Here is a 12,633-nt window from a genome sequence, read left to right as displayed (position 1 = left end):
GAGTTTTTAGATTCGAGTTAGATCCCCAATCTTAAACTGATTTTACAAAATGCATTATACTTATAACTATGGCTTTAAGTGGTGACAGCGACGGGAACAGGGAAAGTGGACTTTGATTGAGAATTTTGATTGGTCAAATCTGTGGCCCGATGAAACGGTTTCTAGGCTGCATCTTTTGTTTAATTAATTTGGATTGGCCAAAGCTTTTATGCTGACGAATGGGTTCTCAGGCTGGACCCTTTGTTTAAATGTTTGAATTTTGTTTATGTCTACCGTCGTCGATAAAGGCGTGAGAAGTGTTTATAATTCTGGTGCTGCCGATTGAAGGCGTGGGAAAGATTTGTGTCTGAGGAGTTAAATGTTTATGTCGGATTGATTTGAATAACTGCGATAGTAGGCTCTGGACCTATGTTATTGACAATTGGAATAATGGGTATCTCGGGATATACAGGTTGTATGTTGGGTTTGGTATCCAGGGTATTTGCGTATACGTCACTTATATATTCTTGATCAGCATGACTAGACGAGTCGATCTAGCCATTTCCGTCTGTCCGTCCGTCTGTCCGTTTCTACGCAAACTAGTCTCTCAGTTTTAAAGCTATCGGGCTAAAACTTTCCCAAAGTCTTATATCTTTTGCAGGTAGTATATAAGTCGGAACCAGCCAGATCGGACAGCTATATCTTATAGCTCCCATAGGAATAATTGGAAAAAAATATTTAAAAATATTATATCTTTGGAGTTTTTTGGCATATAACCTCCAAAGCTTGGAAATAACATTTTATAATTAGTTTTGAATTTTGAATTAGATCTTATCGAAATCGGACGACTATATCATATAGCTGCCATAGGAACGATCGGAAAATTGGTGGAAAAATAATACGAAACAAATTATAGGTTCAGTGTTTTTCAACATATAACCTCCAACGCTTGGAAATAACATTTTTTAATTAGTTCTGAGTTTCGAATTTCATTTTATCAAAATCGGAAGACTATATCATATAGCTGCCATAGGAACAATCGGAAAATTGGTAGGAAAATAATATGAAACAAATTATAGCTTCGGTGTTTTTTAACATATTATCATATACTATTGGGAATATCATTTTTGTGTTTTTAAATTTAATAATTATAGCTGCAAGGGTATATAAGCTTCGGCTTGCCGAAGCTAACCTTCTTTCTTTTTATAAATGACATTTGTGCCTGTACCCATTTTCATACCCTTGCAGAAGGTATATTGATTTCAGTCAGAAGTTTGCAACGCAGTGAAGGAGACGTATATAAGTCGGAACCAGCCGGATCGGACAACTATATCTTATAGCTCCCATAGGAATCGGAAAAAAAAATTTAAAAAAATTATATCTTTGGTGTTTTTTGGCATATAACCTCCAAAGCTTGGAAATAACATTTTTTAATTAGTTTTGAGTTTTGAATTAAATTTTATCGAAATCGGACGACTATATCATATAGCTGCCATAGGAACGATCGGAAAATTGGTGGAAAAATAATATGAAACAAATTATAGCTTCGGTGTTTTTCAACATATAACCTCCAACGCTTGGAAATAACATTTTTTAATTAGTTCTGAATTTCGAATTTAATTTTATTAAAATCGGAAGACTATATCATATAGCTGCCATAGGAACAATCGGAAAATTAGTAGGAAAATAATATGAAACAATTTATAGCTTCGGTGTTTTTTAACATATAACCTCCCACGCTTGGAAATAGCATTTTTTAATTAGTTCTGAATTTCGAATTTAATTTCATCAAAACCGGACGACTATATCATATAGCTGCCATAGGAACGATCGGAAAATTGGTAGGAAAATAATATGAAACAAATTATAGCTTCGGTGTTTTTTGACATATTATCTTATACTATTGGGAATACCATTTTTGTGTTTTTAAATTTAATAATTATAGCTGCAAGGGTATATAAGCTTCGGCTTGCCGAAGCTAACTTTCTTTCTTGTTCTAACTTCCTTCTATATGCGGATTATCTAAAGATTTATAGGACTGTCAGTTCCCTCGGGAAGTGTCCAGATCAATAGGACTAAGAGGTTGCAGAAAAAGTTTTTGTTCCTTGAAGGAATTGCTGGCCTTCTCTTTTTCAATGACCTGCTAGTAGGAAATATTGATTGTCCTTGCCTGTTGGGTGTAGTATGTTCACATATCGAATTCACACTGTACTAAGTGTTACTCATTAATATTATTACAAGCACATTGTAACTCTTGGCCACAATATGTATACACAAATCCAAGTCCCAAACAGTGCCCGGTAATATGATCGACGTTGAGTGCACTGGGACTGGGCAGTGCTGAGTCTGCATATTTGACATGCGCGACCGCTCTGTCTCCATTTGAATATAAGACCTCTTCTCTGCCGCGGCGACTCTTCGCCAGCCGCTACTAATACATACGTCTATACATAAGCATTGAACGCTGCTCTGCCGGCGCAGCTATACTCTCACTAGCTGTACGAAGAATTGTAATACAGTTAAGAATGATTCAATAAAGAGAACTCTATCGCAAGGGTTGGCCTGGACTAATTATTTGGACGATATTTACATGGGATGCATTAATTTTAATGCCAGGAATCTCCGTACCATGGTTCCATTCCTGGACCGTGCTGTCAGGACAAAATATGCACGCAATGAGCCATTACTAAGGGCTCTTAGAATGTTTAATTCACTGCCTTCAAGCATTAGATTTTACTCGTAGAGTAAAAGGGTATTCTAGATTCGTCGGAAAGTATGAACCTTTCCGACCCTATGAAGAATATATGTTCTTGATCAGGATCACTAGCCGAGTCGATCTAGCCATGTCCTTCTGTCCGTCTGTCTGTCTGTCCGTATGAACGCTGAGATCTCGGAAACTATAAGAGCTAAGCTATTGGGATTTGGCATGCAGATTCCTGAGCTTCTTGCGCAGCGCAAGTTTGTTTCAGCAGGGTGCCACGCCCACTACAACGCCCACAAACCGCTAAAAACTGTGGCTCCTACAGTTTTTATGCTAGAATACAAATTTAAACTGAAATGTATTGTTCTTATCAATTCCTATCGATTGACCCGAAAGTTTGCCACGCCCACATTAACTCCCACAAACTTCAAAAAGTAGTAAATATGAACGCGGATATCTCGGAAACTATCAAAGATAGAGAATTCAGATTTCAGATTTAGATTCCGTATCCTTGTACGCAGCCCTCTAACGCCCACAAACCGCCCAAACCTGTGGCGCCCTCAATTTTCATGCTAGATAAAAAACCTTAACTGAAATGTATTAGTCTAGTCAAAAAGATTGCCACGCCCACTTCAACGCCCATAACGCCTTAATCTGTCTACCGCCCACATAACCATATATGGAGATCGCGGGTAGGTGGCGAATTTCAATCTCGCTTTGCTGCTTGCATATCTCCATTTCCCTTTGGTCCCTTTAGCTGAGTAACGGGTATCTGATAGTCGAGGTACTCGACTATAGCGTTCTTCCTTGTTTTTTCTACCTTTTCCCCTCACGATCTTTTTCGACAACCCCTATATTTGGCACGCAGATTCCGGAGCTTCTTTCGTAGCGCAAGTTTGTTTCAGCAGGGTGCCACGCCCACTCTAAAGCCCACAAGCCACCCAAAGCTGTGGCTCCTACAGTTTTGATGCTAGAATAAAAATTTTAACTGAAATGTATTGTGCTTATCAATACCTATCTATTGGCCCAAAAAAAGTTTGCCACGCCCACTTTAACGCCATATGCGTCTTGTTTGGTTCGGCTAGACGGTAACTTTTAGCCTGTCTAGCTCTAACCTGTCTAGCGGCCACGTTTTTGAAGATTGTGTAAAAGTGAAAATTAAAATTGATTTTATTGATAAATACTTATCTACAGTGGTCGGCATAAGTATTTTGACAAAACAAAGGTTAAATAAACTCATAATTTGAACTTACTTCTTGGCATTAATGGAAAGGTAATTTAAATGCCGTTTGAATGGTACAATACATTTCTTAACCCATTCAGTACTTATTGAAAAGAACGAATTTGTGTAAACATCTACTTTTTAAACTTTTTTCCTCGACTTGAAAACTTATTTTTTGATGCGAAAAGTTTCTTCATACAAAAATAATGGTAACTGCAAAAAGAATTTTTCAAAAATAATTTTGCTTATATTTTTTATGATTTTTTTGAAGGTGACAATGTCCGAAAAAATTTTTATGAAAAAAAGAAAAATATGGCTCAAATTCATGTTTGTAAACATTTTCAGAAAATCATAAAAAAAAATATAACAAAATGATTTTTGAAAAATTCTTTTTGCAGTTACTATTATTTTTCTTTGAAGAAACTTTTTGAATCAAAAAATTTTAGTTTTCAAAGTGGTCGTAAGGACATAAATGACGGACGAGCCGAAACCCAAAAAATCGCGCCTGGAGAAGTAAAAAGTGAAGACAATGCTGATTTGTTTTTATGATTCCAAGGGTATTGTCCACAAAGAATTTGTTCCACCCGGCCAAAACGTTAATACGGTATTCTACCTTGGAGTTTTGAAGCGTTTGGTGCGCCGTATTCGACGTGTTCGGCCCTAATATCGCGAAGATGGATGTTGGCGTTTGTTGCACGATAATGCGCCGTCTCATCGATCGACGCTTGTGTCCGACTATTTGACCAAAAATCACATTTTAACCATCAACCACTCCCCGTATTCGCCTGATATGGCACCGTGCGACTTCTACATTTTCGGAAAAATGCATTTGGCGATGAAAGGAAAGCGTTATGCAGACTTAGAGGCCATTCATAAGGCTTGCACCGGCATACTGGCGGCCTCGATCGACATGCTTTTGGACCGTGCAAAACGCTGTATTAAAGCAGAAGAAGACTATTTTGAATAAAATAAATTGATTTTGCCGAAAAAACTATTTGTTCTGTCTTTTTTTAAAAGGTCTTTGGAAGTCTTTGGAACTCACCTTGTAGTTGGTGTTATGCAAGCAAGCATTCTCTTTCCCTCTCGCGCTCTTTTCTGCTGAGTAAGGGGTATTTGATTGTCGTTCGATTGTCGACTTTGCGTTCTTTCTTGTTTATATTTAAATCAATGATTTATAAAATAAATTATACAAATATTTGATTTTACTATGCGTTTTTTTTGTCGGTGTAACCACGATGAAAGTACGGTTGAAGGTCCCTTCTTTTTCACATTTCCTTCTAATTGACTTCAAATATTTGAAGCACCCAACTACATGTTCACCCCTTCTGAGTCATGTGAAGGGAGCGCTGCTATCTGCAGCGCAGTTTCATGCGATCGAAAATCAAAACAATAAGTTAATTCGTTCACCAATACTAAGCTCCTCGGGAGATAACGTGTTAATCCATTTCACTTATATAAACATTGTTGGATATTCGATTTGCCCAAAACCATAGGATTTGTCGGTCGAGGAATAACCAACTCTGTTTCTCTCTTTTGTTGATAATCTTGCTCTTGCAAGTGATAGAGAGATTTCTCTGTATGTTGCAGCCTCTCGTGGCAAGTAATCTATGCATAATTGTTCGTGCTGGATTCTCAAGTGTCAGTTGCTCTTCAACCGCGCCAGAAGTCGCTACTGTTTCCTCTCGAATCACATCATATTTCTGTAACAACAGTAAGTAAGCCTTAAGTGTCCTGAATCAAAACCATATTAAAATTAACTTCGAATAATTCTTATTCGAGCCATAGATATTCCTCTTCGCGGTATTATCAAAATGATTAAAATAAATAGAACTTGGGAGACCATTTAAAAATAACTGTAGGCAGGCTATAGCTGATAGTTATAATGAGTTCAAAAAATAAATTACACTGAATTAGGAAAATCATGGGTTTCCCTATCTGAGAAGTCGATTTTTAGGAGCCATGTCCATGGAGCTTATCAACGTAGACCGGATAGAAAGGGAATTTTGAGTAACTAGAGTTAAGTTGTTGTCAAAATAACTAAATAAAAAACCAAGTATGAAATGAGCTTTAAGTAACAGTCTGTTTCATGAGCTGATCCCGTTTATTATCGCCTGATTAACCTTTGTCGACCCGCAGTCTGCAGCTGGTGCGATAATCTCGTGTTGCGGTCTGAACTAGATTTTACATCCTTATCAGCGCTAGAAGTACTCGATCATTTCCAAACTTGGATCATATTTTTCTGAATAATAAATGCCCAACCCCTGGCACTATTTTTTTGTTTAGTAAATTTAAAATGCCGAATAAATTTAATAAATTCAAATGCCGAAAAATATTATATATACATTTAATTTATATTATTGTTATTATTATTTTTATTATTACTATTAAAATTATTATTATTACTATTATTATTATTATTATTATTATTATTATTATTATTATTATTATTATTATTATTATTATTATTATTATTATTATTATTATTATTATTATTATTATTATTATTATTATTATTATTATTATTATTATTATTATTATTATTATTATTATTATTATTATTATTATTATTATTATTATTATTATTATTATTATTATTATTATTATTATTATTATTATTATTATTATTATTATTATTATTATTATTATTATTATTATTATTATTATTATTATTATTATTATTATTATTATTATTATTATTATTATTATTATTATTATTATTATTATTATTATTATTATTATTATTATTATTATTATTATTATTATTATTATTATTATTATTATTATTATTATTATTATTATTATTATTATTATTATTATTATTATTATTATTATTATTATTATTATTATTGTTGTTATTATTGTTATTATTATTATTATTAAGGTTGTCACGGGATGAGGGCTCTGGGAGGTCTCACCTTGCTTTTGGCGTTTGCTATCTGTCGAGGCTACGTGTCCTATCAAAGTCCTGAACAGTTCTCACAGACAGTACCACAGCTAAATTCTTGGGCCTCCGGGAACTTCAATGAAGTGCGAGAGCTGGCTAATGAACTGAAGCAGAAATTCAACGGTCTCTCCCAGGGATTGACTGACTTTCGCTACACATCTTCCTGGAGTGGTAAGTTTTAGGGGTCTTAGAATAATTTAAGCGAACTTGCAAATCTTAAATTCGCGGGACTGACATTCATATAATTTGTATTAATTAGATAATTTTAAACAAAATCTAGTAAAGTAATCGGACATAATGGACAGTACTAGATGTAGTGCAAATACGCGTCGATCGGTACCAAACCCTGATAATCAATTTTAAAATACTTTTTACCTTACCCCTGTTTGAAAATTTAGCTAGCTTGGCGAGAAAACCAAAGAAGGCTAAAAAGAAAACACCTATAGTTTCCTAACAACTAAACCGTCCATACAATTGACTAGGCTCTTGCACATTCAAACATATCTTGGCCCATATTTTTATACCCGTTACTCGTAGAGTAAAAGGGTATAATAGATTCGTGGGAGGTACGTAACAGGTAGAATAAACCATTTCCGACCCCATAAAGTATATCTATTTTTCATTAGGATTCGATTTAGCCATGTCCGTCCGTCCGTCTGTCCGTATGAACGCTGAGATCTCGGAAACTATAAAAGCTAGAATGTTGGGATTCGGCATGAAGATTCTTGACGATTACAGCAACAAAAGTTCAGATTTAAAACCGCTTTTTCTAGACTAATATGTTTTTCCTGTACACGCTGGTATCACTCAAAAATTTTTACATAGAATCGTTTATGAGATATTCGCGAAAATTATGTTATTTTATGTTGCATTATTAAAGAGAATCACAGAATCCAATTATCTAACCGTATGGCAGTTGACACAATCTGAAAGTAGATAAATATTCATTTTTAAGGACATATCACTTGTTGCGATAGGACTCCAATTAACGGAGTTATTAAGAAGTTAATTTGAATTTTCTAGTCGTTTTTTGAAAAAACTAGTTTTCTTTTGAGTTTTACTACCTTACAAAAATTTTATACGTTATTTTGAGCAAGAGATACAAAATATAAGTGCTTAAAAATTGGACCAACTTGGCAAAAATCTATGGCAAATCGAAAGCGCTATGGCTGGTTTAGTAAAAGAATCAAATTAAATACCTTCACATATTTCCTCGAAAAAAGGGTTGCTATGATGCTGACGTCAATTTTTACACATTAATTAAGTTATTACAAGACTGAAATATGCAAGACTGAAGTTTTATATTCATCGAAAGAAAGGGCAGTAACATGACGGAATTACAATATTATACGCTTTTCAACAGTATTTTGGGTTTGAAGCGAAAAGTGCTTATAAAATTCATGGGCTCCCAAGACTGTATGTGCATCTCGGCTAACCTCTTTTCGAAATGGAAAGAGATGCCATTTCACATTTGAATAATATAATTATATTATTATCAAACAAAAAAACCTCTTAACGAGGTAAAAAGTAGTGGCGAACGCGCCTTAAACAAAAATTTCTGATATCAACAATTGTGACGGAAAATGATATTACATTCGATAAAGTAAATAAACTATATTAAATTTCTGTATTCGGCACGTTACAACAGAAAATTTACGTGTAGGTAAATAAATATTTACTATATTAAATTTATGATTTCGGTCCGCAAAGTAAATATTTATTTACCTACACGTACATTTTCTGTTGTAACGTGCCGAATACAGAAATTTAATATAGTTTATTTACTTTATCGAATGTAATATCATTTTCCGTCACAATTGTTGATATCAGAAATTTTTGTTTAAGGCGCGTTCGCCACTACTTTTTACCTCGTTAAGAGGTTTTTTTGTTTGATATCAGAAGTTTTTTTGCTCAAGAGTTTAAGTACCCCAATATCATGACTAGGAGTCGTCCACATATGGCTATTGAAAAACCAAACACACAGATTCGACCCCTAATCTTAGCTGAACGCCACCTTAAATTAGGCACAACAAATTTTTATCGCTTCAATTACCTATTTTAATAGCACATGTTTGGAATCTCAAGGGCTGTATAGTTTCAAACTCCTAGAGAAATCTGTCGTTTCTTACATTTCCCGCCGAACTAGCGGGTTTTCCCAAAGTGGTAGATCAAATAGATCAACTTTCCTATTTCGATTAGCTTCATGCAAGTAAAGGAACCTAAAACCATAACAGATTTTCCGTTTGAAAAAATTGAATAAGAATATATTTCATCAAATTGGTTTTTTTCTTGTTTATTCCAATAAGTATGGAATATTTCGTATACGGAGCTGAAACGAGTTGCACTTTTTATCGCTTAATATCTTCCAAACGGTAATTTTCAAGGCAAAAAGTGTTATAGATCAAAAGTTTAGGAATCTCAAGGGCTATATGATTTAAAATTTAAAAGGAAATCGTTCGACTCAATTTTGAGAAAATAGTCAAAAAGTGGTTTTAAAAAATAACTTTTTGTCATAACTCTAATTCTATTATAGTCAGACAATTTTACTATATGAAGATATTTAGCAAAATAAATTGTCTTTTCAGAGATATATAGCACGTTTCTGAAGCATTAGTTGTTTAGATACTATAAGCATTTTAAATCTGGCTTTTTTTTTCCGCTAAACTAGCGGGTTTTTCTAAAAGTCGTAGAACAAACGTTTTCTACTTCAAGCTACTTTATACACCCAAACCCACAAACAAAGGCACAAAAATTTTCATTTCGGAAAGAAGAAGAAAATCTTGTTTTTTTAATTTCTTTTGAACGGGACTTCGGATTTCAACAAATGAGGTGTCATTCGACGCGTATTCTCAGTAAGAATATAACTAGCTAAACAGCCGGGGGCTTTTATACCCACCGTATCCAGCAGCTCCAATTTTCTAAATTTTTACTTTTACACTTTCACCGCTTTTACTCCCAAACAAATCTATATTTCGAAAGTCTTGGTATGCAATCTTCTTAGTTTTTGCGATACCTTTCAATTGGTGTATCATTCGTTACGATCGGACCATAATGGCAGATTTTTAATTCTGCGGCTATATATAGTAGTTGTCTTCGCACGCTCTCTTGCGCGCTTCGTCACTACGTGTACTGCCGTCCGCAGTGATAGTCCTGAGGTGGACATGGGCCGAGAGAGTTGGGTCCCGACCAGACACGCTGGCTGCCGGCTAATCATACTGTATTTGGGGTGAGTCCTTTCGAAACCTCTCTCTATCAACATAACGAGAATGAATTTATCGTACCCAAATGTGGGTAGAATATGTAAAGCTCGCCGGTCTTCTGTCCACACTGCCCCACAAGCTTAGCTGTCGCTTTATCGCAACACGATTAACACACACGTTGTGTGCCAAAGTCGCGGGCCGTGCTACACGATCCCCTTATGTTATAGTTGTCGGTCGATAGTTATTTTATTGTTCTTTAGCCCTTCTCTTATTTTACCAGCTTCCCCTTTTTTAATGGGTTTCTACCAAGACATTGTAATATTTCGGATCACATTATAATATTATTAAGTTTTGGGAACGGGTGCACAGTTCTGACAAATAATATGAAAAGATATACACTTTATAGAGTTGAGACTAAAAGTAGATTAAATAATTTAAAAAATATATATGGGCAAATCCGCCAAATGGTCAACCAGGACCAAAACAAAAAAATCTTCAAAATCATCGAATTTTTTTCGTATTTTCACAAATCAAAGGCCATATTTTCATAACACAGTGGAACCAAAGCATATTTAATTTGTTTTGTTGAAGAAATCTCCCTAATAACTGAAAAAATGCATTTTTTTTTTCATTTTTAGCTACTTTTAAAGGCATTTTTATGATTAATTATTTCGCAGGCAAAAAATATGATTTGTTTGAACTTTTTCTACCAAATCTTTTTATTGCAATCAAATGAGAAGATAAAAATCCTTGCCCTCTTGGATAACAAACAAATTTTCAATTAACTGTTAATAAAACAACATGGAAAAATCGTACGTTCGCGACCCGTACGTTCGCGACCGGTACTTAATTCAATAAAAAATAACAAATGGAGATATTTCCTTGGGAACAGACTCGAATGAAAGCTACATGAATCCATTTTAAAAGTAAAGTAATTGCTTTAGAATATTCCGCCCCAATTCGCAGATATTTGCATTTTACTAGATGACAATATCGACTTCCATTTTGTGTACGTTCGCGACCGCATGTTTTTTGCCAATATTATGAAAACGGTAGCTCAATAAATCCCATCATTTACACTAAGCAAAGAACTAACAAAAGGCTATCGAATAGCAAAAAAAAAAAATTCAGAAAAGATTTTTTTTCTTATTATACCCTTGCAAAGGGTATATTGATTTCAGTCAGAAGTTTGCAACGCAGTGAAGGAGATGTTTCCGACCCCATAAAGTATATATATTCTTGATCAGCATGACTAGACGAGTCGATCTAGCCATGTCCGTCTGTCCGTCCGTTTCTACGCAAACTAGTCTCTCAGTTTTAAAGTTATCGGGCTAAAACTTTCCCAAAAGTCTTATATCTTTTGCGGGTAGTATATAAGTCGGAACCAGCCGGATCGGACAGCTATATCTTATAGCTCCCATAGGAATAATCGGATAAAAAAATTTAAAAAAATTATATCTTCGGTGTTTTTCAACATAACCTCCAACGCTTGGAAATAACATTTTTTAATTATTTCTGAATTTGGAATTTAATTTTATCAAAAATCATACGCTTGGAAATAACATTTTTCAATTAGTTCTGAATTTCGAATTTAATTTGATCAAAATCGGTCGACTATATCATATAGCTGCCATAGGAACGATAGGAAAATTGGTAGGAACATAATATAATATAATATCTTATACTATTGGGAATATCACTTTTTGTGTTTTTAAATTTAAAATTTATAGCTGCAAGGGTATATAAGCTTCGGCTTGCCGAAGCTAACTTTCTTTCTTGTTATACCCTTGCAGAGGGTATATTGATTTCAGTCAGAAGTTTGCAACGCAGTGAAGGAGACGTTTCCGACCCCATAAAGTATATATATTCTTGATCAGCATCACTAGACGAGTCGATCTAGCCATGTCCGTCTGTCCGTCCGTTTCTACGCAAACTAGTCTCAGTTTTAAAGCTATCGGGCTGAAACTTTCCCAAAAGTCTTATATCTTTTGCACGTAGTATATAAGTCGGAACCAGCCAGATCGGACAACTATATCTTATAGCTCCCATTGGAATAATCGGAAAAAAAATGTTAAAATATTATATCTTTGGTGTTTTTTAACTTATTACCTCCTTTTCTTGGAAATAACATTTTTTAATTAGTTTAGAATTTCGAATTAAATTTTATCAAAATCGGAAGACTATATCATATAGCTGCCATAGGAACGATCGTAAAATTGGTTTGGAAAATAATATGAAACAAATTATAGCTTCGGTGTTCCTTAACATATAACCTCCTACGCTTGGAAATAACATTTTTTAATTAGTTCTGAGTTTCGAATTAAGTTTTATCAAAATCGGACGACTATATCATATAGCTGCCATAGGAACGATCGTAAAATTGGTGGGAAAATAATATGAAACAAGTTATAGCTTCGGTGTTCCTTAACATATAACCTCCTACGCTTGGAAATAACATTTTTTAATTCATTCTGAATTTCGAATTGAATTTTATCAAAATCGGACGACTATATCATATAGCTGCCAAAGGAACGATCGCAGAATTGAAAATAAAATTTTTAATTAGTTCTGAATTTTGAATTTAATT

The 12,633-nt window shown here is 34.3% G+C and overlaps 1 protein-coding gene across 3 annotated transcripts in view; it reads left to right on the top strand.

Annotated features, from left to right (window-relative positions):
• Nucleotides 1–5,466: 5,466 nt before the first annotated feature.
• The window catches only part of LOC119561817 (tiggrin), a 217,120-nt gene continuing 209,953 nt past the window's right edge, over nucleotides 5,467–12,633 (top strand). Inside the window, exons 1-2 of one of the 3 annotated variants that reach the window (XM_037875296.1) lie at nucleotides 5,467–5,613; nucleotides 6,784–7,017. In XM_037875296.1, coding sequence (XP_037731224.1) covers nucleotides 5,481–5,613; nucleotides 6,784–7,017 — 367 coding nt within the window. In that variant the 5' untranslated portion in view covers nucleotides 5,467–5,480. The remainder of the gene's footprint in view (nucleotides 5,614–6,783; nucleotides 7,018–12,633) is intronic. The other 2 variants (XM_037875295.1, XM_037875294.1) reach the window with 2 other exon arrangements.

Source organism: Drosophila subpulchrella, unplaced genomic scaffold (genome assembly GCF_014743375.2).
Source record: "Drosophila subpulchrella strain 33 F10 #4 breed RU33 unplaced genomic scaffold, RU_Dsub_v1.1 Primary Assembly Seq370, whole genome shotgun sequence".
In the NCBI taxonomy this organism is placed as follows: Eukaryota; Metazoa; Arthropoda; class Insecta; order Diptera; family Drosophilidae; genus Drosophila; species Drosophila subpulchrella.
This window is presented reverse-complemented; position numbering and strand designations above follow the sequence as displayed.